The sequence below is a fragment of the Pinus tabuliformis genome, chromosome 9 (genome assembly GCF_031772625.1).
Source record: "Pinus tabuliformis cultivar Carrire ecotype Pingquan chromosome 9, CPIR1, whole genome shotgun sequence".
In the NCBI taxonomy this organism is placed as follows: Eukaryota; Viridiplantae; Streptophyta; class Pinopsida; order Pinales; family Pinaceae; genus Pinus; species Pinus tabuliformis.
The window spans coordinates 1,325,777,208-1,325,805,128 of record NC_142307.1 but is presented as its reverse complement, the minus strand read 5'-3'; the positions used below and the strand labels follow the sequence as shown (position 1 = coordinate 1,325,805,128).

The 27,921-nt window shown below is 38.4% G+C and overlaps 1 protein-coding gene across 4 annotated transcripts in view; it reads right to left on the bottom strand.

The window, feature by feature from the left end:
- Positions 1-27,921, bottom strand: part of LOC149153413 (hydroxyproline O-galactosyltransferase HPGT3-like) — a 248,362-nt gene that overhangs the window by 136,717 nt on the left and 83,724 nt on the right. For all 4 annotated transcript variants that reach the window (XM_089439496.1, XM_089439497.1, XM_089439495.1 and 1 more), the window contains 4 exons: positions 25,494-25,554; positions 25,192-25,264; positions 22,885-23,008; positions 22,637-22,724 (listed from right to left, as the gene is read on the bottom strand). In XM_089439496.1, the coding sequence (XP_089295622.1) occupies positions 22,637-22,724; positions 22,885-23,008; positions 25,192-25,264; positions 25,494-25,554 (346 nt within the window). The remainder of the gene's footprint in view (positions 1-22,636; positions 22,725-22,884; positions 23,009-25,191; positions 25,265-25,493; positions 25,555-27,921) is intronic.

The following is a 27,921-nucleotide window of genomic DNA, read 5'->3' as shown; positions in this document are numbered from 1 at the left end:
TGTCGTCAATACTTTGAGTCCTCTGGTGTCCAAATGAAGTAGATGTTGTCCAAAAGTTGGAAACAATATGTCACCTTAGTGAGGAAGGTGTAAGTAGTAGTTGTGGGTACAATATTTAAAATCGTGAAGGAGAATAAGAAGAGAGGTAAAATAGGCTTCTGAAATGCTCAACCTTAACGCAAAAGCAAATGGAGAACATGTCGATGACAACAACTAACAATTATGCAATTTGATGTGACAATATTAAGCAAAGACACATCAAATCCAAATTCCCTTACAATAAAAAGGTACTAGCATAGCACCATTTTTCATAAATTGTGCTTTCAAATATGCAAACATCAAGAAAAAGAATTTTGGTCCTAGAAACTCCCAGAAGTTTCGTTTGTTGGTATGTTATGGAACAAAAGTGTCATCTATATCTTGATGAAAGTGGGAGGTTTGCTTATGATTGCCTATGACAAAGTTAAAAAAGAATGAAGAAGAAGCTTGAGCATGAAGCTCGGCGACGAAACTTCCCGAAAACTAAACTCATTTTACTTTGGAACAAAAGAGGTGAAAGATCAAGTAATCTAGGTAAGCTTGAAAGCTTATGGTTAGGTCCTTATTTGATTAATGAAGTTGCAGATAACAATTCTTTCTATCTTAGCCATCTAGATCGAGAAAGACTTACCTTGCCCATAAATAGGCAAGCTCTAAAGGTATACTTTCAAGGTAATATCTAATCCATAAGTGGCATCCTTGTACTATAGTAAGCTTTTCTTATCTTGCCTTGTGTGATTTCATTTATTGTGTGTTGCAATTTCCTTTGATTTTTAGATTAGAGGTGACTTTCCTTTATGCCTAGTTTATTAGCATAGCCATAGGCAACCTATGTGTAACTATTTGCAATTTGCAATGAAGTCCATGAAGGGTCAATGAGACAAAAAACTCTCTATAGCAGCTTTTCTTCATCATCTTTCTTGTTAATAATGATTAATGATTACATTAAAATTTAAAAGGCATTCAATAAGTTTTGCAGTTTTTTACAATTTTCTAGGAAACAACTATAAAACACATTGGTTTTGTAAAGATATTAGATTCATAATTTAGGTAAAGAAGGTGATTAAGTAAAAATTTATCCAAACATTTCACACCCAATCCAAGTCACCACTATCTAATTGTTTTCACAATGCTTGAGGTTGGGATGGTAGAAGAACTAGCCGTGAATAACAATTGGAAACCCATGTACAATATGCAAAATATAATATGACCCAAAAAATGAGAAAAACAAGAGCAATAATAAGGACCAACCCTTTCCCTCGATGGGGGTGAATCCTGAGAATGTTAACGGCCTGGGGGAGCATGCTTGCCATTCTGATATGACGCATGGAGTTAATAGGGGGGTGGCGTAGCCGCCCTCTTGATTGTTGTTGCATGTGCATGGGAGGTATGAAAACGGCAAGGGACTTTGCAGAGAGGAGAATGTTGAGCAGGAATTTTGGTGTTTTAGGCATCGTTGTGAGGCCCCAGCTTGTCCTTTCGCAGCAGAAGCATAGGTCCACAGCGAAGACAGAAGTGTGTTGAACAAAGATACCTTGGCTTCGGCGTAGACGATGGAGATGGGTGGCAATTTCCTTTAAGTGCAGAAGAGATTGGGTTATCTCGCCTTTTCTCGAGTGTTGTTTCTCTAGTGGAACTAGCTCATTGGGGAGGAAAAGGAGAATACCAAACTAGCAGCACCACCTTCATTGTTGCTCCTCGTTTGCCAGTCTCTGCGAACATTGGTAGGGCATCATTAGACCTATCTGAGCAGTTCCTTTTGGCCAGCAGCTTGAAGGTTACTTCTATGTCCAGTATTCTTGGTTTGATTGTGCTCAGTGTGAGTTAAGTAATTGTAACCTCGGTTTTTCCCTCAGTGTCAGGTTTGGGGCTTTGTTTTGTATTCTAGGAGGTGACCCAAGTTCAATTGCCTATAGCTTTACTCTGTGGAGACTTCCTATTGTCCTTGATCATCCTATTCAAGTTATCGACCCTTATTGCCTTCTGATACCTTGGGGTTTGGGCATCAAGGGGTCAAGTCTTTGTTTGATGTTTCTTGTCTAGATGTGGTAATTATACTAAAATTTTGTGCTCCCTTACCAATGTTGTGGTTCTATCCATTATCTATCATTCAGCCTATTGGAACCTGCACTTCAGCGAGGGGGCAAATTGTGGTTTTATTGAGTCAAGTTAGTATCCATGATGTCATTACTACAAAGGTTATTTCCATCTATCAATCAAGTAGTGACAACGCATGCATAGTAGGCAAGGCGGGGGAGGTCATGGCCCCCAAAGCTACAACCGAAGTCATCAGCAGGCCCAGGATGCCACAGATTCTTACCATGCAGTTGTTCCACCTAAAACTCAAAGGGAAATTCGCTAGTTGTAGACTCTTATGTTTTGAGATAGACAAGCCCTATCAGATTTTGAAATTATGGAAGACATATCACAATGGATTCCTAACCCGAGGACCACCCGGGGAAGAAAGAAGCATTATTTCTTAATCTTGGCTTTATAGAGGCAGACAAAGGCCCCGTTGGCGAAGGTGTTGAAGGCAAAACAAGTAGAAAATTACGGCGTCTTCGCTAGCTTGGAAAATCTCAAGAGAATCCAGCGTAATCGACAAATGTTTTTAGAAAGGATTGATGTGAGGTTAGCGACATTGAACTCCATTTTCTCTGTGAGCCTGCATTGCATGACCCTCCTAGCTCCAATGCTAGAGTCTCTACTCCCATTACCTAGGATTCCAACAAGTGTGTGCATATGTTAAGTTTTCACTTCCCAATACTGTTACAGACACGTTAGTGATGCTAGAATGGTTGATAATCTTGACATTTTAGGTTAATTACTCTATTGGTAGGTGGTCAAAAATATGGTTTCCCAATGGGTAGATTGACACCACCTACCCAATGACATGGATGATGAAGCTTAATGGATGTATGTACTATGTACTGCATGATATTTTGAGGTAATACAATCTTTAACTTACAAAAAAAACACCAAGGATCAACCCTTTGAAATGTTACATTTCTTTGTTTATTGACATGAAGGCTTTGTTTGTCATAATGTTGTCGACAAAAAAAGAATAGTTAAATCACCAAAAACCCATGTTTTGAGATGCAACCTGTACATCAAATTTAACTTCAATGTAAAACAAAAAAAAATGCATGGGAAAAATGATCATCAATGTCTAATGCCAAGACTGAAGATACATGCCTAGAATACCCCTAAAATTTGCCAGAACAACCCTAAAATATGCCTCAAACATCCCCGACAAGTTTCTCCAAAACATTCCTTAAGTTTACCCAGAACGTCTTGGAGATGGCTAGTAAGACTGTGAGTCCCCGATGAAGTCTCTAACATTTTGGGGACATTTCCTAGAGTTCCCAAAGTATGAGAGTTTATATGGGGAGATGGGTTCCCATGATATATAGGTTTTATTTCACGATTTTGAGAATGTTTTTCACTTAGAAAACTTGTGAATCCAAATATGAGGAACCTAAGAGTCTTCCATTTCATATCTGAGGAGTTTATGGAGCATCTACACACTTTGGTGGCCTTTGGAAGCTAATGTTGCATCATGGACACTCATTCTTCCTTTTCTAGAAAGGACATCTTTCACTCTTGTGAATATTTCACTTGGATGAATGTACATGTCGCTTAACCACACTATTGTTTATTGTTGTTTTAGAGTAATTAGTCATAGAAGAATTGTATTTCATGTTTCTTAGGCTATGTTACCCACCACCTGTGGGTAGTGTATATAGGAGAAAAAATTTCTCCTAGATGGTCCTCCGTCAGTAGCCAGCAGCCACCAAATAGCTCAATGTGCCATTATCTCTACCACCTGAGCCAGCCATGTGGTCCCTCACCAATCTGTTATGATTGTGTTTGAAGGTGGGCCTCCCGACCCTGAAGGTATGGCTTTTCATTGGTATAGTTCAGTAACTTTCCTTGCTTTTCATGGACACTTTGGGGCATGTATTGGTGGGGGAATTCGGCGGAAAGAGTAGGCTAGGTCTATACTCTTGTCTCCTCCGCTCAGTTTGGTGGCTACCCTTGTATCCTGGTCCAATGGGATATTCTTTACTAGCCATTAGCTTTAGGGTTGACACTACATGGAAAATCTTGATTTTGGTTGCATGGTCTTGCCTCCCAACACCATATACATCCCTCCCTTCCACTCATTCTAACCCTATTCATCATTTCTCCCATCTGGGTCCACATAGGGTTAGCCTTCCCCTCCCCTTGTCCACACCTTGGGTCAGGCTTGGAAAGATGCCCGGAGGTTGATGTAACTAAAAAGAAAGGAAAAGCATAATTCGGCCACTCTCAACAAGAAATGTACCACAAAATGCAAAAGATGGCCAGGACATACAAATTTAGCTCGTGGGCAAAATCCAAACATGAGATGTACCCCTTATTTATGGCCATCACCCTAGTTCCTATGGTCCTTGGATAAGCCCCCTCCACATTGAAGAACCCATGATTGTCCCAACCCCTTGTGGGCAATGAAATGCCACACCTCAAAAGGGGGTACCTACTGCTTCATCTTACACATCATGCTCTCATCCCCTAGAGCCCCAAGCAATCATGAAGAAAAATCAATCAAAGGCAAAAGGCATATGAAGAAGGGTGGTAAAACAAAGGTCAAGGTAACTCATGACCCACAATTTGCTCCATCCTACACTCATATACCCAAGTGCGGACTTCTCTTATTATAGCTACCCTTGTACCATGGCATGTTGTAAGGCTCTAATTTACTCATACATTTACCTTTAACAAAATATGGAACCTATTTTAAGAAATTAACCAGAATTCATAACATCAAAATTCATTAATTTGTTGTTGAGTACCTACCTAGTTTATTGTGGTTGAAGATGCCTCAAAACTACTCTCGTTCTTGTTCCCGTTACCAAAAGACCAAAACCTCCCAGCCAAACTGGGTACAACCTAGGTACTCAGTCCAGAAGGCTTCTCAATTGATGCCTGTTCCCCCATGCCCAAAAACTTCAAGGATAATTAAGACTCAATCCTTACTGTCTTTTGTTACAAATTTTCCTCCTCTCAATACTGTGTTCCCAAGCAACAAAAGGATCCCCTTTCAGTCCTACTCCCTTCTCTATTATTTCTTAGAACCACTGTTTATTCATCATTCATTGGCTTGGCTATGTGCCCCCTGTCTTATTACGTGGCTCCTTATCGTGAATTAAAGAGATAGTCATGTTTTATATTGACACTCATCACTTACGTAGTGTTTTTGTTATTAATATTTATTTAATATTTTATTATATTATACCTTTTAATGTTTAACCTTTAGTATAAAATTACTTTTTTTATAACAATATAACTCCTTTTTAAACTTTGGTAATTTAAATTTAGATCCTTTGGATAATCTTCTATGGTTTCTTATTATGATAACAACACATAGTAAAATACATACTCCAGTATATATATATATATATATATATATATATATATATATATATATATATTGCAAGTTAGATATTTATTTAATATCTTCAACAATTACATCACTTACCCTATGCTTAGAATGTCTTCATAATTTAATATTACTAGTGCAGTGCACGCGACCCATGCATGTGTAGCTATCATATGCATGCATCATCTGCATGCTAATAATTCGCATTTCATTTATACTGGTAGATGGGTCATTACACATGTGGCATGGAGCTTTCCCCTTATCCCCACTCTGTTCCATCACTATATCATTTGCCACCTACCACTTGATGGATGTGCCATGGAAATGTCACCCCCTTTAAAGGTTGAAACCACCTAATAGGCTCCTTGGTTAACCCCTTATTGAGCTTGGAGACACTTGTACATGCCAAAGCCCACCATGGAAGGGCATGCCACCATGAAGTGCCCCATTGATTCCATGATTTGTAAGCTCTTTTACTTGACTATTCTAATGATTTTTTGTATTGGAGGGCAAGGAGACACATTAGATCTTATCCAAGATTGCAGGTGGGTCTCCATTTGGGGCTTGGTCTCCCTATACAGGGTCTCAGCCCTCCAGAGGGCCACATTGGCACTTGTAGGGTGAGCGTTGAGAGCCATGGGCCTCCACCATAGTAGAGATTGTTTCATGGATCCCCAGCATCGCTCATTGATTGTTCGTGTTCCACCTTTTGGATAAGGATGATGCACCTGATTCACCATACCTAGTCGGATACACACTTGCACCATACAGTTGGCATGTGTTCCAGGGTCCAGATGAGGATGTGTCTCACTGCAGGATGAGAGGTGATTCATTCTCTCATCATCACTTGGATTGGGATTGAGTAGCTACTTGAAAATTTTGCATTCCCTTTTGGAGGACGAGTTTGGATTGCATGGATGAATTTTGATGTTTGGGTCTATTTTTTTTGTCTTAGAGCATCATTATTGGCATAACTTGATGATTGGATATACTCATTTGTACAAGTAAGTGATCCTTTTCATGCTTATTCTTGTATTTGCTTTGTCACATGAAATGTTGCTGGGATTTTCGCTATACAAGTCTAGAATTTACGAATTTTCTATGTGAAATTGTGGAAATTTTTATCTTTTGTAGCGTTGCATCATTGCATGGGCCATGTATGAATGGGAAAATGTTCTTAGAGATTATTGTTGTTTAATAAATCTTGATAAGTCATCAATTATTGCATATCAAAGTATAAAGACCTTAAGTAGTTGCTCTCAGGCCCTAATGCCATGAAAAGTTGCTTGAAGGCCTCCTTGATTGGATAAATCTTTTCCAAACACCGGATTCTCTTTGACTCCATCTCTCCCAAAGGATAAGGCACTAATCCCTCCATTGGTGATCACTTTCAAAGAATATTTCTCTCGCCTCTCCTTCTCCTTCTAGGCCTAGCCTTAATAGGACACCTAGGCCATCATTTTTCTCCCATTGTAGCCATCAAAAAAGTTCGCTCTCTTGTCCATAATTGTGCTAGGGTTTTCTCTAGAGGCCCTCCAAATTTCAATAAATTTTGATGGTGAGATCTTGAGACATAGCAAGCCCTAGCTCAAGGATCATTTCTTGCTCTAGGTTTCCCTGGCTAGTGTCCTCATTTGGACCATTACATTCAATTCTCAAAAGAAGATTTGTTTTTTGGTCCTCTTCTCTTTCATAATTAGGTCAAGCCCCTCTTGGCAAGTCACCTAATTCTGGGTCCACATAGGCCCGTGTGGTCTCGCAACCTTGCAACTCTAATCCCACCAATATCACATAAAAACCAATTCTCCACAAAGATTTTCGGGTCTAAGAAAACTCTTGACAAGATAATACTCCCAAACCCTAGCCTCAAGAATCCTCCTGGCCTTTCCTAAAGAGCTTATCACCTTGCTTTTCAAGCAAAAAAACCATATTATTGAGTCTCTCCTGTGAATGGGCCTTGGGAATCACCCTTCATCCTTTCATTGACTTATTCATTCTCGGGATTCCTCATACCAGGTTTCCTCCCATTGGTGAAAGTATGTGAAGAGTAGGGAGCCTTAGCTAAGGTGACAATGGGTTATCACTCCATTGTTTCCCCTTGACCTTGTAGTTGCTTTATAGAATACCCTCCTAGGACCCTTGCTAGTTTGAGTGGTAATAGGCTAGCTATAAGAATCTCACTTGAGATACCATCATTTTATGTAAAGGAAGATGAGCATGACTTTATAATAGAGATTCCCTTACTCATTATCACTCAAGCTTGGATATTTGGAGATTCCACTTGCTATGTTATCATCCAAACACATAAAAATCAGAAGTAAACACCATGTACAACAATGTGAGTCTAAAGCACAACTCCAATATAGCTAATAATAGGAGAAACTCCTCCAAATAACCAAATACATTCATACATCCAAATCACATGTCCTCCATAATGAATATATATATATATATACACACACACATTGCACATGTGGTCCCTTCATTATTATGATGACCCTATTACATATACATTTAGATATTACATGTAAATTTAGCCCCATATACCCCCTCCCCACCCCCAAGGTCATACGATAAACATGTATCCCAATGTAGCCCCTTTGGGCCATAGAATAATAGTAAATAGTAAATACCCTCCTTCGAAAAGCTTTTTGTTAAGGGAGTTACGTGTTATGGAACCAAATAATAGGATTTCTTTAGATTCCTATATTGTTCTTGGCATTGATGATAATCCATCCATCCAAACTCAATTCTTGCCGGTCTTAACGCTCAATGGTTAGTTCTTGCGAGGTTTTCTTTCCTTTGATTCCATGTCTTGTTGTTGTGACTTGCCCAATTTGTAGTAGTTGTTGGTCTTCGATAACATTTTGTTGAATAGTGATTTAGTGATGCCATGTTCCATGAATATTGATGAGTACTCCATCTTCTTCCTTGATAATGTTGATATGGATCTTCTTTTCTTCCTTGATAATGTTGATATTGATCTTCTTGTATTCCTTGAAATCTTTCATGGTAATGAGAATGTCGATATCGTTTCGCATTTGATGGCTTTCCTTCGCTCTGCATAACAAGTTCTCATTTGTCTTCTTTTCAAAGATAATGGTATCCTTTGTCCTCTTTGCTTGGTCTTTGACGTCTCTAGCCTTGCACATAATACCATCATATTTGGCTTGTACATCTTCTAAATGGAGATCAACTTCTTCAAGTATCTTCTTGTGACCTTCTTGAATCTTCTCTTCTTTCTCGTTTTGAAGTTGCACTGTGATCGCATTTATCGAGTCCTGGCGTCCTTCTCCAATTATAGAATGTATTTCTAATTTCACCTTATCTGTGTCTAAGGCTTAATCTTCTTGCAAATTTCCTCTTCAAATCTTTGGGTAATTTCTTCATTTAAGATCCTTGCTTCTTCTTCACTTTCCCAGTGTTAGTTTTCTTCTTTCAATTTCCTAATGTCATCTAATAGATTCTTATTATGGCTTTGTAATCTACATCTCTCTTTTTCAATTCTTCCTTTGAATCATCATTTTTCCAATTCCCTTTGCTATTATTTCCTTATTTTAATTGTATAATCTCGTTAATGAGTGCTTCATTAAGGTTTTGTATCTTAGATAGCTCATCACCCTTCTTGATCTCTTATTTTGCTTCTTTTAATTCATGTTGAATTTTATTCATTGCTACCATTTGCGAATCCTTGATCCATATTTTTTAGAACAATTCTTTGAATTTTTCCCATCTAATGTGCAATCAAGTATCGTCATCCATGTCATTCCACAACTTGGAAGCTTTATCCCTAAAAGAATAACTAGCAGAGACAGGTTTTGAATGGCGTTCCTTTATTGCCCTCAACCATTCCATAGGATTGAGTCCATCTTTATCGCAATCTTTTGTAAGTCTTGTAACTACCATTGATTCATGATTGAGGTCTACACCACACCCGCAAATTATAACCTCAATATATTATCAATAATAATATCATATGATTATTACCATTTTATCTATATCATATTTTATGTTTTAACTTTTCACATCCCAATAGCTTTGGAATCACCTCAATTGGACATCCCAATCAAAAGATATGATAATTTGAAGTTAACATACCTTTTAAAACCCTGATTTGGAGAATATCTAAATCACCGAACATTTTCTTGATATATCTCTAAGATCTAAGCCCTAATGAATCTAAAAGTTTGGTCTGTAATACTCCAATATTTAATTTCTCCAATTCCACAAGTGTGACCAGAATTTCATGTGCCAAGTAAAAGTTATGCTTACTTTTCCCGTGAGAAAACTTGTATAGTCTGCCACACGTCCAATTCTTCAAATATAACTCTAAAACTTGTGTGTGAGATACTTTTGTATGTCTCCTTATATCCTTGAAGATTTCACAGTTTGAAAAGTCCCAACAAAAAAATTATAGCAAATATACCAGATTGAGTTGTTTAAAATTTATTTCAAGATCATTCACAAACTCTAAATTACACAGGGTATAACTTTGAAAGTATTTCAAACCAAACTTTGAAATTTGAACTAGATGTTCCCCAAAATTTCTTCTTAATATGGTCCAAGTAGAACTGTTTTAAACCTTCCAGAAAAAATTATTGTGAAAATGCCAAATTGACCTATTTGAAACCGATTTCAGGAGCATGTAGGAAACGATTTCAGGAGCATGTAGGAACCTTAACTTCCTTGGAGCATATATCCGAAATTAAAGTAAACCAAGATCTGAAATTCGAACCAAATGTTTACCGAGATTTCTCCTTACTTCCTAGAAAAAAATTACAACAAAAATGTCGAACTGACATATTTGAAACTGATTTCAAGAACATTCAGGAACACCAATTTCCTTAGAGCATATCTCTGAAAATATAGCAAACCAATATCTGAAATTTGAACCATATGTTCACCAAGATTTCTCCTGAATATGATCCAACTTTCATTGTCTGAAACCTCCCAGAAAAAAATTTATAGCAAAATTGCCAAACTGACTTGTTTGAAATTGATTTCAGGAGCATTCAAGAACCCTAACTTCCTTATAGCATATCTCCAAAATTACAGCGAACCAATATCTAAAATTTGAACCAAATGTTACCCACGATTTCTCCTCATATTCTCTGAGTTTCAGCATCTAAAACCTCCCTGAAAAGGAATTTATAGCATAAATGAGACGATTGTTGATTTTTGTGTACCATTAGGAGGTATTCCTGCATGCCAAGAAGCCTCCGAATTTGGCCTAGAAAAATTATGTAAATGAAAATAAAATAAATATTATTTTTGGGTTTCATGTAGACTCAAAAGGGCAAGTCGGCCCCAGCATGAAAGGTTGTGTCCCTTGGGGTAAATGCACCCATTCAACTTGTATATATACACATGATGTGAGACTTCATTTGATCAACACTCATCATCATCATCTCTCTTCTATAAAAGACATTTGTGGGACCAGAAAAAGCATGAACTGACTAAAGTTTGGTCATGATTTTTAGCACAGAGTTCTAGACATTTTATTGTAAACCTTGTTGAAGAACAATTTCTCCTAGATGAAGAGTGTTAGGTTTTATCCCAAGTTTGTTATTCCCAGGGAAAATTTGTTGTCTATATCGTGCATGTTGTTTCTTTAAGGTCTTTATTATTTCTACTATTTTCGTTGCATTATTGTTGAGATTTTCCATGTATAATTACATAATGATATCAGTGGCATAAGAAGAATTAATTGAAGATCATTAGAAGTAATTATCAGATCAAAAAACTAATTTTCTACTATGCATCGTTGTAGAAAATCAACATGGTATTAAAGCCAAGTTGATAAGAGTAGCCATTGAAGAGACAAGCTAGAAGAAGTTTGTCTAGGGTTGGTCTATGTCCTAGTCCTGGCCGAAGCAAGAGAAGTAACAACATAAGGACAGAAGGGGCCTGGTCTAAGGCTAAAACAAAGGCAACTAAGGCCATGAAATGTCCCATTTTTTTGGTGTTCCTCATGGCATGGTTAGGATGGATTTTCAAGGCTGGGGCAGACAGGTCACAGGTGCAAATTTACTTCATCAGTGGGCCCAAGGGCTTTTGGAGGTGCTTCATGGGGTTTTGAGTTTTTATGAGGTTCAATGGCATTTGCTTGGTATATTCCATCATCCGCACAGTTTGTCTTTCATTCCGTTGCATTCCGACAACTTTTAAAAAAATAGCATATTATGGGGCCTAAATTAATTATGCTCAAGGTGACGTTCCGAGAAGATTATTTGACGGAACACCTCAGTATAATAACTCGTTGGAACCAGAATGAGAATATCTACAGGATGGGATGCTGAGAAGTGACTTCGAGTGTCCGAAGAGAGTATGGTGGGCAATTTAGCATTTTCCTTAATTAAAAATGACTTGATTAGTCATTTAATTAAGGAAAAATAATTAATTGGAGGAAAAGGCCTAAAAGTGACTTAAGTGAAATAAAATTAAATTAAAAAGTCACTTAAGATAAAGTCAATGGAGGAGCTTCTAGAATAATAATAAAATAAGATGCTTCTAGAGGCTTGGAGATCTATCCATCAAATCTATAAAAGAGGAAGGGGAGGTCATTTGGAGACATCTTGAATTTGTGTATTGTCTTTGTGGTGACGTTTTGAGAACTTGGTTCTCTACTTCAACAGTAGCCTCGAGATGGAAACCCTCAGGTGATTCAGTGAGAATGGACGAGCAACCATCTCTTCCCTTCGTGGATCCATTCAGGGTTCACAGGGCGCAGTTTATTGATTTTCAATTTGTTTTGGAGGCCAATTGCGGCATTATTGTAGATCTATTTAGGGCTATCATCTCAGCCATATTCCTGCTCTTGGACTAACTTATTTACATATTAATAAAATAAGGTTGATATCTTTTGCATGTTTATATTGTCTATTATTCAATTGCAAATTCTATTTCCCGTTTTTGCCGTAAATTTTCTGGTTTAATTTGTGCAAATTGTTTATGGCATTGACGGCTTAAATTTATGAAGTTATTTTCTACAGATTTCAAGAAAACCCCAAATTGTTCCATTTGGGACATTAAAGGCCATATCTAGCAAACCAAGGTCATTTATTTTACACGCCGAGAAAGGGGGTCGAGTTAGGTTGTAGGCCACAGGCCTATTGCAGTCAAAGGAGGACATTGCATGGGCAATTCCTTGTACAATTTGGGCACTTCAAATAGTTATGGCATATTTTGATCACCAAGAAGTTACCATTCATGAGGGCATATTAAAAAAGCTCTGTGTATCAGAGCTTGTTTTAAGTGTAGATTGATGACCTATAGGGTGAAACTCAATTATGGTTCCTCTCACAAGTAGCAGTTGCTTACATACATTCATCATCAAACAATAAATGAGAAAAAGCAAATATGGCTTGATTCAAGCTCGGTGCACAAGGAGACCACTTTAGCAAGTTGTGAAAGCAAATATGAGTTCAGAACACACTATAATGTAGTAGAATTATGTCTCAATGAGTTATATATATGTATGTGTAGCACTGGAGTATATGATGTTCAGCTAACATGTACATGTAATCTGGGCTGACTTAACAATTAATATTGCAACTTGGTGGTTGATTTTTGTTAAACTTGACAACTAGGGCCAAATTCCACTTTGGACAGCTCATTTGATGGAGATAATTATTGCATTGAATTCCTCTTTTCGAGAAGACCACCATCAAAGCTAATTGAAATCTTGTTCAGTGTTCTAGAGTCCATACACATCCTCCACTATCCGTCATTCTTTGACATCATCAAAGCTAGAACTACACATGGGCTCATAGTCTCCCAAATCAAGCCATTCAACATCATGCATGTGCTTGCTGATTCAACTCTATGCTTTCCAACAAACTCATCTTGTGCACATCTTGATCTACCAATGTTGCAATCATAATCAAGTCCATCTCATGTGCAATCTTCCTCCTTAGCAATAAATGCAATAAATCATTTGACAATTCATCATACAACATGTTGTTATACCATCCAACATCTCTTCTACAAGGATCTCCTTCTTCTCAAAGCACTCACCACCTTCCTTGGAAAACTACATAGGATTCTTGTCCCTCTCACTATGCTCAAGAATTTTTTCACTCACTACCAAAACAATTTTTTTGGTTCCTCCTTAATTTATAACAACTTATATATATCCTCTTGTCATTTGTAAGCGTGTACATATTCTTCCTAACATCATGCATGATGTATCTATCATACTACTATGGTCTTCCCAAAAGCAAACGAAAAGCATCCATCAAAATGACATCACACAAAATCTCATCCTTATATTCTCCCATTGGAATGAAACCTTCCACTAATTCGTCACCATCATTTTATAAATCCAAAACAGTGTATATTGTTGTGGATGATTCTTTTGTGCTAAACTCAAATTCTTGACCATTTCTACCCCAACAATGTTTTATGTGCTACATGAATCAATAATAACCTTGCAACACTGACATCCATATTTCCTTTTCATCCTACCCATGTTCTCCCTCAAGCACCTATCATCTTCCACTGTTGGTTACTGCTTCTTTTGCACAATTATCCCTCTACACATCATCAAGTTTTTTTCATTCTCTACTATTGCTACAACTATTTGATGATCCTCTTGCATTTCTTATGCCAACAAAGTTATTTCTTTCATTTCTGCACACATTCTTCCTATGAGAACACTCGAATGACTTGTGTACTTCTTCTCCACAAGTATAGCAATGCTCAATGTTCTAGAGTCACTTTGTCATGTCCCCAATTTTGATTTTTCACATTAGAGACAATTTTGGAAAGAGGAGACATTTCCAGCACTGGGATTTAGAAGATAAAGGGAAAATTGCAACTCTAGTGGAATGTGGGGACCACAAAAAGAGAAATTTGACCCAAGGAGGGAACTCACACTCTTGGAGGAGAGAGAAAAGAGAAGGAAGTGTGAATTAGGAGAGAGAGAGTGTGTGGGGACAACAAGCAGAGAAGAGGCTAGAAAATTATAAATAGAGCTTGAGGGCCTCACTTTTGGCAACTTTTGGTCATTTTACAATTCAACATTAGTTTTCTTAAGTTGCTTAGCCAAGACAACCCGTGTTGTTCAACACAAGGGATTTCCACACGGAAATTCTAGTTCTACCTTCAGTGAACTTCAAGTGTCACCCTAGGAGAGAAATTGGAAGTTAGTTTAGGGAATTTTAGGAGCCATTTCACGGGTTTTTCTTCATCTGGTGTGTGCTTCTCCTAGGGCGCAGAAGGAAATTCGTGGAAGTGAGAAGGGCTAGCAAACAGTGGAGTCTGGGCAGGAAATTTTGCAAAGTTTCATCCACCAGGAGGACGAGTTTTTCCTTAGTGATTTGCAGGGAAGAGAGTGTTGCATTTTGGAGGGCCGATTTTTTCTAATTCGAGGCCTGCACAGGGGTCACTAGTTATTTACTGCGCAGAAATAGAGAGCAGGAGTTTGTGGGGAATTGGCCCAAGGAGAAATAAGGAGGTTTGGGGCAGCTATTTGCAGTGGACTTGGAGGAGAATTTTCCAGCAATTGTTTTGGGCTTTTTACAACAGTATATGTTGTACAGCGAATTAAGCTAGCCAGTTAGAACCACACGCATTTCTTGGGATCACCAGGTGAAGTTGAAATCAACCCAAAGGATTTATGGGTTTTGGTGGGTTTATTGAGAGGAGGCCCCAGCTAATTTTACATAATTTTTTGAGCAGTATACGAGCTAGAATCCTACATTCTTATAGAAGGGTGTATTATTGGTTAGCTGGGAAATTTGCATCACATTATGGGTTCGATTTTGGCTTGGAGTTAGGCCAAACCTTTTCTGGGTATTTTTGGGTTTGCGCTGCTATTTGAGAGCATTTTGGGCATTATTTTGAGAAAAAAATTCATGTTCCTATTGGCAACCTGTAGCAGGGTTGTGGGGGAGCGCGCCCCCCCTCTCGAACCCGCCCCCAAAGCGCACTCCGGGCGAGAGCGACCTTGGGAGTGCGCTCCCAAAATTCGCTCTCGTGCTTGCTAAAAAAAATCGCTCCCTACCAATTTAGGAGTGATAGAGGGAGCTATTGAAGATTGGAAACAAGAATTTGGCCCTAGTGCTGATATGCAGTTCATGGTAATGTTAATTTATTAAATTAAAAATGACATTCTCCTTTATCTTTCATTTTCATCCTTTTACTTAAATTTTTAACATTACCATGAAATGACTCAGGATGTTTGAGAGTGGTTCCGATCTCATTGGATTTCATATGCAGAAAGTAAAATTTTAGATCTAACTCAAAATCCAGCAGACTTATCATTTTTTTCAGAATTTCAAGATTGGGGTGATTGCAATGTTTCCATTTGATTTTGTCATGTACTAGGGTATGCAACTTGTATTTAAACAGGAGCACCAATCCCACTATGCGAGGGAGACTCCCAGTAATCAAGAGCACCCAGGGTACTAGGGTATGGAACTTGTATTTAATCAAGAGCACCAAGGTCGTTCGACTATGCAAGAGGAGACTCTCAATAAAGCACGAGACAAGAAATTAGAAATTTCTCGTGGCAAGAGGGTCAAGCAATAGATAATAGATTTACTTGTCTTTTCTAGTTTCTAGTACTTTTTATAACTATTGACTCTTTCATATTTATTATGGTATTTTTTGTAAACAATATATGAAAAATTAAGTTTGAAGTTTGAAGTTGGCATTTATAACTCATTGGTAATGAATTATGAATATGACACTTCGTGAAAGTTGAAAGTTGAAACATTTCATTCCATGTTAGATATTCTTTGTTATCATTTATTTACTTGGTAATGGTAATGGTTACAAGCACAAATTACAACTTTCGTGATCAATGATGATAAATGTTATATATCAATTTTTGAGTTCGGAGGCAAGTTTGATAGTCTTCTTCAACGAGAAGTTGAATAAAGCATGACACAAGTATTCTATTTATGATCTTGAGTTATATGTAATTATGCATGTGCTAAAGCATTGGAGACACATATTGTTACCAAAGAAGCTCACTTTGTACATTAATGATCAGTGACTTAAGTTCATTATCACTCAGGGAATTTCTTCATTCTCTGCTACTACTACAACTCTTTGTTGATCCTCTCACCAATGGCCATCAGATTTGGGAGAATTTGATCCCATTGGATTCATCTTTAGCTCCCCCCTCCCTTTTGTGGCATTGCATAGTCCAGCAACAGACATACCTCGCATTTCTAATTTTTGGTCATCTCATATGACTTTATACATTCTCTATTTGTGCTTCTATATCATGTTGGCACTATTTTAGTCATATCTTAGTCTTATTAGCTTTGGAGCCACAATGGAGTCGCATTTGCACTCCCACATGTCTTGCATTTACACCAGATGTATCTTTTAGTCCAATTGACATAATTTTGCGGTCACCCGAGGACATTAATAAATCATTCTTTCTTTCTTTCTTTTCATGCTAGCAAAGTTCCTTTTTCATTTCTCCACACATTCTTTTTATCATAACACTCAAATGACTTGTGTACTTCGTCTCCACAAGTATAGCAATGAATATATCACTAATAACCACCAGAGCCTCTTCCTAAATCATATGCAACCTCTAACTCAACCCTTCTTGCCACATTATTTTCATCTACCTTCTTAGATTTCACACCCTATGAAACTGTATCTTTTTGTGTAGAATTGCAACCTCTTCCACCATGACGACCTTTTCCTCTACTAAAAATTATCCTGTTGTTCTTGGGAGCTAAATTTTGCTCATCCTTAGGACCAATTACTATGTCTCTTCTATTGAAGAAATTTTGAGTAGACTTATCTCATCTTGAAATGATAACTCTAAACCATTCACATACTTCAAAAAAAGTTGGCCTTCATCATCCTTGTGTCGCTCAAATCAAAATCTTGTAAAAATCCTCTATGTACTCTATACAATCAACCCTTTCAACCGCAAAGTCTATGATTGTCTCAACTCTCAATAAAGTTTGATTGTAATCAACATGATATAGTCTTTTATCTAGACATGATGTATTACTTATATCCCAACCAAGGATTCATACCCATGGCATATCTCAAGGATTGAAGAAAAAGTTGCCAACAAAATCCAATTGAATTGAAACTCAACTAATTTGAAAGGCAGAGGAGTATGAATATCTTATTAAAAAATGTAAACCTAAGTCAACTTACACGTCCCCCCCCCCCCCCCCCCCCCCCCGTGTCTCGAATCCTTCATGTCAGATGCATCACAACGATGACACGTGCCCAACACAAGCTTGAATCGTGTCCGAGATGAATGCACATGCAAAAAGTGTGTCCCAATTTTTGGACATGTGCCTGTGGAAAAATGACCCTGCGCACCACTAAATGTTGGACTTGGCCTGATTTTGCTCATTCTTGTTTGTTGTTTTGCAGTTGTAGTAGTGTGTGAGCGACCAATAAAGGAGGAAGATGACTTTTGGAGGAGATTCAAGGTGCAGGTAAGTGGATTTCCCTTCCAATTTTTTTTAGTTTTGCTACAACAGTTTACCAGTCCCTTCTTGTTTACATGCACGGCCTTACAGTGGTCCATTTCTCTTTATATTCACAACAGTCATGGCTCAATCAAGGGCAGCAGGAAAGGGGCAAAAGAAGGGGAGGAATGCCCCCATTGATATTTCCCCCCTCTTTCAATTTCATTAGGGTCTGCTAATATTCCATTTGTTGGAAGTGAGGCTGCAATAGCAACTTCAAATGTTGACAGAAACATCATTTTAGCAAGAAAGCAGGCTCAAGCACCGAAATATCCCTTGTGGAAGTATGCTACAAGACATCAAGAGACATGGAGCAAGTTAAAGGGAGGAAGCAATATTCTTTGGACATGCAACTTTTGCAACCATTAATTCAAGAGCACCTATTTTCATGTGAAAGGGCATTTGTTGGGCACATCTTGTGGAATTGGAGCATGTGTAGGAGTGAGTCCATCTAAGAGGAAAGAACTAGAAAGAGAGGCCAATGTTGGTGTGGCAATGGTGGCTGCAACATCTAAGAAAAACAAGAATGAGGATCCCCTTGCATTCTTGAGGAAAAGTAATTATCCATTTGGGAGTTCCAGTGGGGGTGCAGGTCAAGCAGCAAAAAGGAGGGCACTTGGTCCAATGGACAAGATATTTCAGCAAGAGAGGCAAAAAGAGATTGATATTACCATTGCCTTTTTTTAATCTCAACTTTATACCATTTAATGTAGCATAGTCACCTTTATTTATTGAGATGTGCCAAGCTTTAGCTCAAAGGGCTCCATCGGGGTATGTGCCTCCTGGTTCAGAGAAGCTAGAACCACATTGCTCGCTAAGGCAAAAAAGGAGGTGGATAAAATGCTTGAGCCTATTAAATTAGGATGGCAAACATCTTGGGCTAGTATTATTTTTGATGGATGGACAGATGCAGCACGCCATCCACTCATCAACTTCATGGTGTCTTCCTTGTATTGACCAGTTTCCTTGAAAGGAGTGGATGCTCTTAGAAAATACAAAGATGCACAATATATGGATGAGTTTCTCATTAAATTTATTTAAGATGTAGATGTTGATTCTTGTGTGCAAATCATTACAGACAATGCACCTGTTTGCAAGGTTATTGGCATGATTGTGGAAGCTAAATATTCACAAATATTTTGGACAACTTGCATTGTCCATTCGTTGAATCTAGCATTTAAATCTATTGCTTTTGATGTGCCATGGATTAGAAATCTTATTGAGGATGCACGGCATACCTGAAACTTTGTACAAAATCATACCAATACCCTCACAATCTACAAAGAGTACACAAACCTATCATTGTTGAATATTACAGATACACGGTTTGCCTCTTCATTCGTCATGCTAAAGAGATTGAGGGAGGTCAAGACCACTCTTGGGGCCATGGTTATTTCAGAGTTTTGATCTTTTTGGAGAAAGACAGATCAAGCAACCTCAAATAGAGTCAAGGATACAATGTTAGATGATGCTTGGTGAGAGAGGATAGGTCTTACTATTAAGATCATGGACCCTATCATTGCTTTGTTAGGATTTGCAGATATAGACCAACCCATCCTAGGAGAGGTTTATGAGGAATGGTATTCCATGATTGAGTCTATGAGGACCATTATTTTTCAAAATGAGTACTTTGAGTATGATACATCCGCAAAGGCCTTCTTCACCACTGTTAGAAAATCATGAAGGCAGAAACATTTTCTTATCTTGATAGTTACTTGTGATTTCTTAGTATTCTTATTAACTTCTTTTATGTCTTCTTTTATCTTCTTGAATCTTATCATCAAGCAACTACAAAAACATAAATGCTTGAAGATCAAAACATCAAAGACATAGGATGTAGGCTCTCAGCCAGGGAAAAACCCCTCTCCTAGGGGAAAACCCAAAAATATCTCCTCTTCTTCAAGAACCAAATCAAATGAGACGACCAAGACCCTTGACCCAACAACAAGACCTCCTCCAACCCACCATGTCAGCCTCCAAAGAAAACAAGTCAATCATTCAAAATGAGGTCAAGTCAACTAAGGTCTCGGCCCTCTCTTCTACTTCTGAAATTTTCATCCTGCTATCTCAGTCCTGCACCTTCGGCCCTGCATTACTTCAGTATTCTCGCACGTATGATAGAAAATGATAAAGTTTCATTCATTTTCTTCTTCGCTTGTCTTCTAGTCTTCTTCGCTAGGCTTCCTTCTCTTCTTGCAATGAGATAGGCTTCTTTTCTTGTATTCCGCACTTCCTTTTCTCTTCTAGAATTTGCAAATTGAAATCTTCTGAGTGAGTGAACAAATGAGGTCGAGTTCCTTCTTATTTATAGTGGTTGGATCACCCCTTTTGAGGACGATTGAAGGAAGCGTATGCCAACTTGATGGAGGAGGTTTACATGATCATTTTACATAAAATATTTTTTCTTTCTTTGACATGACAAGCCCAAGAAGGGTCAAGAGCATAATGACAATGACTCATGAGTCATGACTCAACCCTAGAAGCACACAATGGGTGTTTAGACCTGGAAATATAATAAATAGAGCATGAAACCCACGCTTAAAAAAAATCTTTAATCTTTACAATAATTTTTCTTTTCTTCTTTGTACAAATACATATAAATCATGTCATGAGCTAGACAACAATTATGAAGACTAATACAAGTTACATTTCTCAACAACCACCATACAAGAATTGCACACCTTTCCATTGTTTGGATCACTCATACTACAGCATTGAGTGGCTCAACGATAGACCTTCACGCAAATTCCCTCCTCACATGGGTGGTGAGATTTCACAGGGGAGGAAGGATGCATTAAGACAAATATTTTAGGATAGAGCATCCCTGATGATGTGGAGGATGTCTTCGCAGAGTTTTACACTAGCACTAGGAGACTTGTAGGCTATGATGTGATTAGAGACAAGGGGCTAAGAAGCCCTATGCTTGGTGAGCAACTCATGGGCCAACATGCCCTCCTCTACACCAGTTAGCCATGAGGCTCCTCTCTCAGGTTACTTCATCCTCTTGTTGCGAGAGGAATTGAAGCACATATGGGAATCTGTATAGTTTGAAGAAAAGCAGGCTTGAGCAATCCAGGGCGAAGACAATGGTGTATGTGCACACCAACCTCTGTCTTATGTACAGGCATAGGGAGGAGTGGTTGAAGGGAAAGACAAAGATGTCCGATGTGTTTCCTGATGATATGGGTTTGGCCAACGGTGTTGAGTTGGCATTGGCCAACTTGGATCTTAATGACCCAGTGCCAGAGCCTATCACTTTGGATGATGGTGATACCCTTGAGGGGTCATCCTCCACACCAACAGATGCAGAGATGACATTGGACGCAAAGGAGAATGCAAAAGAGAGCAAGGGTGGTACTAATGCTGATTTTGATGTTGATGAGCTATAGCCTATGAGATTATTCCATCCTAATCTACGATTCTAGTTAGTCAGAAGTCCTCAAGAGTCAAGACTCAATATCTATGTAATACATTTTGATTTTGATGACTTAATGAGAAAACTGCAGTTTGTGATTAATTTCTTGTGTTTATCAATTTATCATCATTGATGTAGTAGTAAGTACTAGTTGTAAACTTGTATCATTGATGAATCATGATTGTATGTATAATATATGATTGGATTTGTATCATCATCATGTACATGTTTTAGTTTCTAAATTGAATGAGAATCTGTGTAATTTATATATATATATATATATATTCTGTCCTCTGTGTCATGTTCTGGAAGGTCACCTTGTCATGTGTCAGATACTCATATTTTCGTGTCCTCCATGTCCCGTGTCCGCATGTTAGGTGACTTTGATGTAAACAGATAGTTGGTGAGGCATAGTTTCATGCAATTGGTTCTTTTATTGTTCCATAGGAGCTAATTCAATTTAGTAGGCATAGATTGAAAATAAATTCATCAAAAATATACAAATAGAGTTCAATCGAACAAAGTGGGAATTGGATGAAATTAAAAGAAACAACCATCAGCTAGCAAGTCAGCAAGTAAATTGAAATGCAATGGGAAGATCAGAAAATACAAGGATTAGTACTTCAATTTAGGGCTCATACTCCATTCTTGAAAATAAAAGTAGTGTCTCTATTACAATATTTATATTAGTACAAAAAATTCAATATGAAGAAAATGCTATAATTTGGATGTGACAACGATGTAATTTCATTTAAGGTTAGAAGCTGTTAAATCACATTTTTACATGGAAAGGAAGAAACACGCATGGACATACTGAAAACAACCTTTCAACCTTTGTGAACACAATAAAGAAAAACAACTAAAGCTATTACCAATTATTTTATCAGCAATCTATTCACATTTTGATATACATATCGTGAAGAATATAACAATGTAGAATAAATAATGCAACTTCATTGGAATTTTTCAAAATCCAATGTCTTAATTTTCACTTATCAGTTCACTTGACTACATGTGTCCCATCACAATGTATTAAACTTATGGTTCCTATGGAAAATAGCGTTCAGAGAAAATGCCATAAGTTGCATCTGACAACCATGCAATTTCATGTAAGGAAAATCCAAAAAAGATCTTGGAATCTTCAGTAAATATAGTGCAGCATGACAACCAAATCCATCAATATTTATTATATCAATATCCTCTTCTTGATTACTTAGGTACATCACATATTACAAATATTCCAATGTGTACAAGGAATCACATAAGTTCACTGAGAATATCTAAAAGTAAGTGCCTTACTCTTCGCTTATCACCTCCCCTGATTTCATACATCCCATATACACCCGCCGTTTGTCTCGAAGACTTTCAAGAACTTTTGTAAACTTATCTGCAAAATGAACAATGAACATAGATTGTTAAAAGAAAGTAGGGTATTCAACAAACCGTAAATGGTCCTGCAAATGGGAAAGTATTTGATCCTTTTTCTATTTTTCCATTTTTATCCATGTAATTTTTCATGCTTGTAAAGAAATACATTTTTAAGTTACCTAGGTTTAGATGAATATTATCATCAATCTTGACATAAAAAGCAGCATCCCAATACTCTGTTACGGAACTAAAAAAGTGCTTGGCCTTTTGAGGCAATTCCTCTGTGGCTTCTTCGTGACTTTCCTACAAGAGTTGAAGCTAGAATATCAATGTCTTTTCAATCAGTCAACAATGAAATAAACTATAAATACATGCATACAAAGAACAATCGATCCATGGGAAGAAGTTACTATTAGATCTCCAAGACAGTTCCAAGATCCTCAAAGGCTTTGTTGAGCAATAATGACAGACCATTAGAGGTCCGAGAGCTGGACTACCCGTTCTACTCTGGTTAGATTGTGTTGCTAATGGAAATGGTCTACTTGGTGCCACCACCTGGATAAGAGTCAGTGCACGAGACGGAGTGACAGAAGCAGGGCTTGGTTAGTTTTGGATATTTTACCTCTTCAACCCTTGTGACTGTCATTGCCGCTTATGTTATGAAGGGTGTCCTCATCAATTTGGGTTTCTTGTGAGACCAAATTGACTGTACCCCTTGAGTGTCAAGAGTCCTCTCGCTTCCATGTGCTCATAATAATTAGTAAATGGTATGTGGTTTTGGGTTTAACACCGCAATTACCTCTATGTCCAGTTAAGAAAACGATGCTTCCACTTAGGGTTGGTGGTCCTTGGTAATAGTGTAAATAAAGTTTTTGAACCATTTCTACAGAATTTTCCCCTTTTGTGCCATCCTTAAGTCTCGGATGTTGACCCCAACTGTGTACTCGTTATTATTATGCCAAATCCTAGCCATATGTAAGCAATAAAGATTTTATCTCCTATGCAGATGTTATATCACGAGCCCGCAGCATTTGAAAGAAAGCCAGCCCATCCAAGACCTAGCAACACCCCAATAAGATACAAATGACAAATGTCCTTGGTCCTAAACCAAAGAAGATGTAAACCCTTGTAATGCTACCAAACATTGAAAAATGGGCTAGACAAGAAAGTTCACATTGAGCACATATCCATAACATTGTTACTTTTGATAGGAAAAAATGTATTATTTCAGCATAAACCATGATAGGGTCCTCGAATAATCACTTAGCACCTACCTATGTCATTATCAATGATTGTTGAACTTGATACCAAGATTCTCTATATGGCAATCCAATATTGTTGCAAGAGGGAAAATGGGAATGCATTACATTCGAAGTAATAAAGCATAATATCACTTCAACTAATAAGCCCACTTGAGGTTTGAGGAAAGAAGATTAACATAAAAGAAAATTCCTTGAGAGGAAATGCACAACAAGCATACATGCAACACTCAAATAAATATAGAATTATATTCTTTTTACTACAATAGTGTAAAAATATGTTGGGGAATGTAGAGGATATCCACAAAGGAACAAGGAGGGATCTCATAGTGCATCGATGAGGATAAAAGAACCTCCCCAAGACACTTATGAGACAGGCATCCTCAGTCCCAAATGAAGGACAAGGGATGTGAACCTAGTAATGTTTCCAACCATTAAAAAATGGACAACCCAAGGAATTTCACAATAAGCATATCTCCTTGGCTTTATTTAATTTGATTGAAAGAAAAGTATATTGCTACACACACCATGATAAAGCCCTCAAATAATCAGCCACTACCTGATTGTCGACACCTAGATTTTAGATTTGACAATCTAATACTGCTCCCGGAGAAAATTGGGAATTCAGTAGGTTGGAAATAATAAAGGACAATGTCACGTCAATGCCTGAGGTTCGAGGTAAGAAGAATAACATAAAAGCAGCAGCCTCAAAAAGAAATGCATAACAAGGATAGATGCAATACTCAAATATATAACTTCTATGCTTTCAAATACAATGTCAAAATAGTGTGTATTATGATATTACTTACTTTATGGACAAGCAACTATCTCAAAGATAAAATGTTACTCGAATAATTAGACACAAAGTTCAAAATATAGGTTCCACTATTATTAGAGCCAAGACATGACAAGAATGTATGACCAATATTATCTGAAGCTACTATTAGCATCAGCACTTAGTGAAAACACATTTCATTCTAAGATGCTTTTAGTAATGCTAAGTACCTTGTTAAGGGGAGTGTTGGCTTTGAAAATTGTGGCATCAACAACCAACTTGAGATAGCCAAACCTTAAAACAATAAGCATCATCTTTCCCATCATATAGATAGGTTCATTTAGATTGATTCCAAGAAGAGTGTAACACAAGCCTCTACTAAATAAGTCCTCGTGAGCAATAATGATGAAACCTGTAGTCAATACTTTCCATTGTAAATGTGTAGTACTTACAAGAACTAGGAAATCATTTGTTTCCTGAATTTCTTCATTGATTTGTCTGTCCAAGCTATCTCCCCTATTCGCACTGTGAGATGCAAACATGAATATTGCAAATCATGATCAATAGCAAAAGCATATAAAGCCAAATTATATTACATTTCAGTGACAACACCCTGGAAGCTACTCTAAGATGCAACATTGATTTTAAAAACATATAAGTGGACAAGATTCTTACATTATAAATACAAAAGCTACAAACATAACGAAAAAGACAATGTCTCAATTTAACTAAATGTTGTATCAAGTAAGCAAACCTTCGTCCAACCACAAACCGAATAACTATCCCCTTTGCTTCTAATTTCCTCAAGGCTGAACCTGCATAGCAAAAGATAAACAAATAGCAAATATACATATTTAAAGTATGTTTGTCACGCATCAGATTCTTTTAATAATTTCAATTTTATTATTTAGAAGCCAATACGATAATTGTAGTAGAAACAAAAGATAAAAAAGTCAAAATCAAAGGCAGGATAGTATCAAAGTTCAGAAAAGAGCAAAATATATATGGATACTATCATTAAACTTTCTAAAAGGCTACTGAATCAGTTCTAAGCTTCAAAGACTTGAAAATCAACAGCACTAGATGTCTACCCACATCTTCAAAGATTTTAAAGCAGACCATGCCTCCAAATATTCACCAATAATTCAGAACCCTAATTCTCTTAAAATCTTCAAAAGAAGTGACTAGTGCCTTGACACAGACAGGGCACGGGACGGTATAGGGTGGTATAGCGGTAGCCAGGGATATATTGTGGTGTACAGGGACAGGATGCAGCGTACAGTGGCATGTCGAGGAGTGTGGTGGTACTTGGTGCTATGCAGTGGCATAATGTGTGGCACTTGGAGCGTTTCCTCCAATGAGACTTGTGGACAGGGACATTAGGTGTACTGTTAGGTGCAGCTCACCCGGGATCGACGAGGACACGGTTGAGCCCCTGAGGACACCATGTTCAACAGAGACAGGTCTTCGACTGGTTTATCAACAAATCTGAGGCATAGAGAGGAGCATCCATAGGGTTATTCTTCAATACCCCTACAAACTCTTGATCCTACGCTTGGGGACCTATCCACCCATGACTCTCCAGTTGAGACATTTGGTGGAGGCATAGACTGACGGATACAAGCTTAGGGACGGCGTGGTTTATCGCTGCGTGGCTTATTGTCGCATGGTAGCATAGGTTCCACTCTTGGCTCACACATGGGGAGTCATTTGCGAGGGCACTGCATGATGCACTTCTGGCGAGACAGTCTGAGATGTCACAAGAGCCTGAGGGACGATGGATGGTAGACTTCATCTACAAGAGGGCACCCAAACTCTAAGCAGTGTCTAGGTGTATCGTCAGGAGTTGGGATAGCGAATTTCACTGCGTGGTCTGGCAAGAACAGGGCAGGTTGGCTTGCGTGGGACAGACTCCCGATAATTGGGGTCCACCAATGGGATACATACAAGGGTCAGAGATGAGGGCCAGATGAGTTCTAGCAGGTAGCAATGCTACGCAACGACATCCCGTAACGAATGGGAGTTATGAGCTCCCAGTATGATTGTGGGATCCAGGGATCCGGTTGGCGAGTGGATCACTCCACTTTGTGATGAGTAGGGTCATGGCAGAGGGTGATCCAATTCACCTTGGGTTTGACACATGGGGGATCACTGAGACCTCCACTGCATGGCGAGGCAGACTTATCCTGTTGTTGCTCAGGGTCGAGATTGGCAGTGGAGGGGTAGATATTGGCATCATGGAGATGCCCGGGCAGGATGAGCTTGGCTCTCACAAATTTTTCACCACTAGGCCTTAGGAGAGGAGGATACAGTCCGCACATGAAGTGGAGAATGTCATAGTCAGAGTAGCACAGTGTCAGCATGGTGGCACCACTCTGAAATTAGCAGGGGACCTGAGCATCACATCTCTTAACAACTCAATAACCTTTATGTATGAGTTGGCTACTACAGGGGAGATCATGCAGATCTTCCATTGGGCTTTAGCAAGTCACTGGTGGAGTGGGGGACTTCATTAGCATGGCAGGTGGGGCAGCAGGATGATATCAAGAGAAGCTCACGTGGGTGAGACGCTATATCTGCAGGGATTGGGTGGTATCTTCGAGAGTATACTCTTGGAGTGCATGGGATGGCCTACGTGGCAAGACAGCTTCACGAGGAGTTGGGCATAATGCCACATTATCATGATCCCCTACTTATTGACGGTATGCAGGTGACTTCTGGTACTTATCCCGGGCAGGATACTGAGTGGAGCAAGGGGAGCTTCATGTTGGACAAGATAGCTAGGGATCCTGGTATTAAGGGATTCTTTCATGTCAGGGCAGTGCAAAGGTCAGGGACAATTCAGTGGTGCACCTAGGACCCTGGCACATTTTGTAGTGACAGTGGGAAGCAACAGCTAGAGAGGATGCTTGTTCAGGCATTGCTTGAGGACAAGCAATTTTTGGCAGGGAGGACTGTAATATCCCCTCCAATAAAAATCTGCTAAGTGCCTTGCTCAATTTTTGTAAATTATGGATGGGGGAAATTTTGGATACAAACCTAGGAAAAGTGGGTGGACATTAACTAATTTAATGTTGTGTGGTAGTGGAGGCCCCAAACATTAGACAAAGGAAAGATTAAGCACATAGTGGGATGTGGGGACCACCCCATGATGAAATACGCACCCCCTTGATGGAGAAATT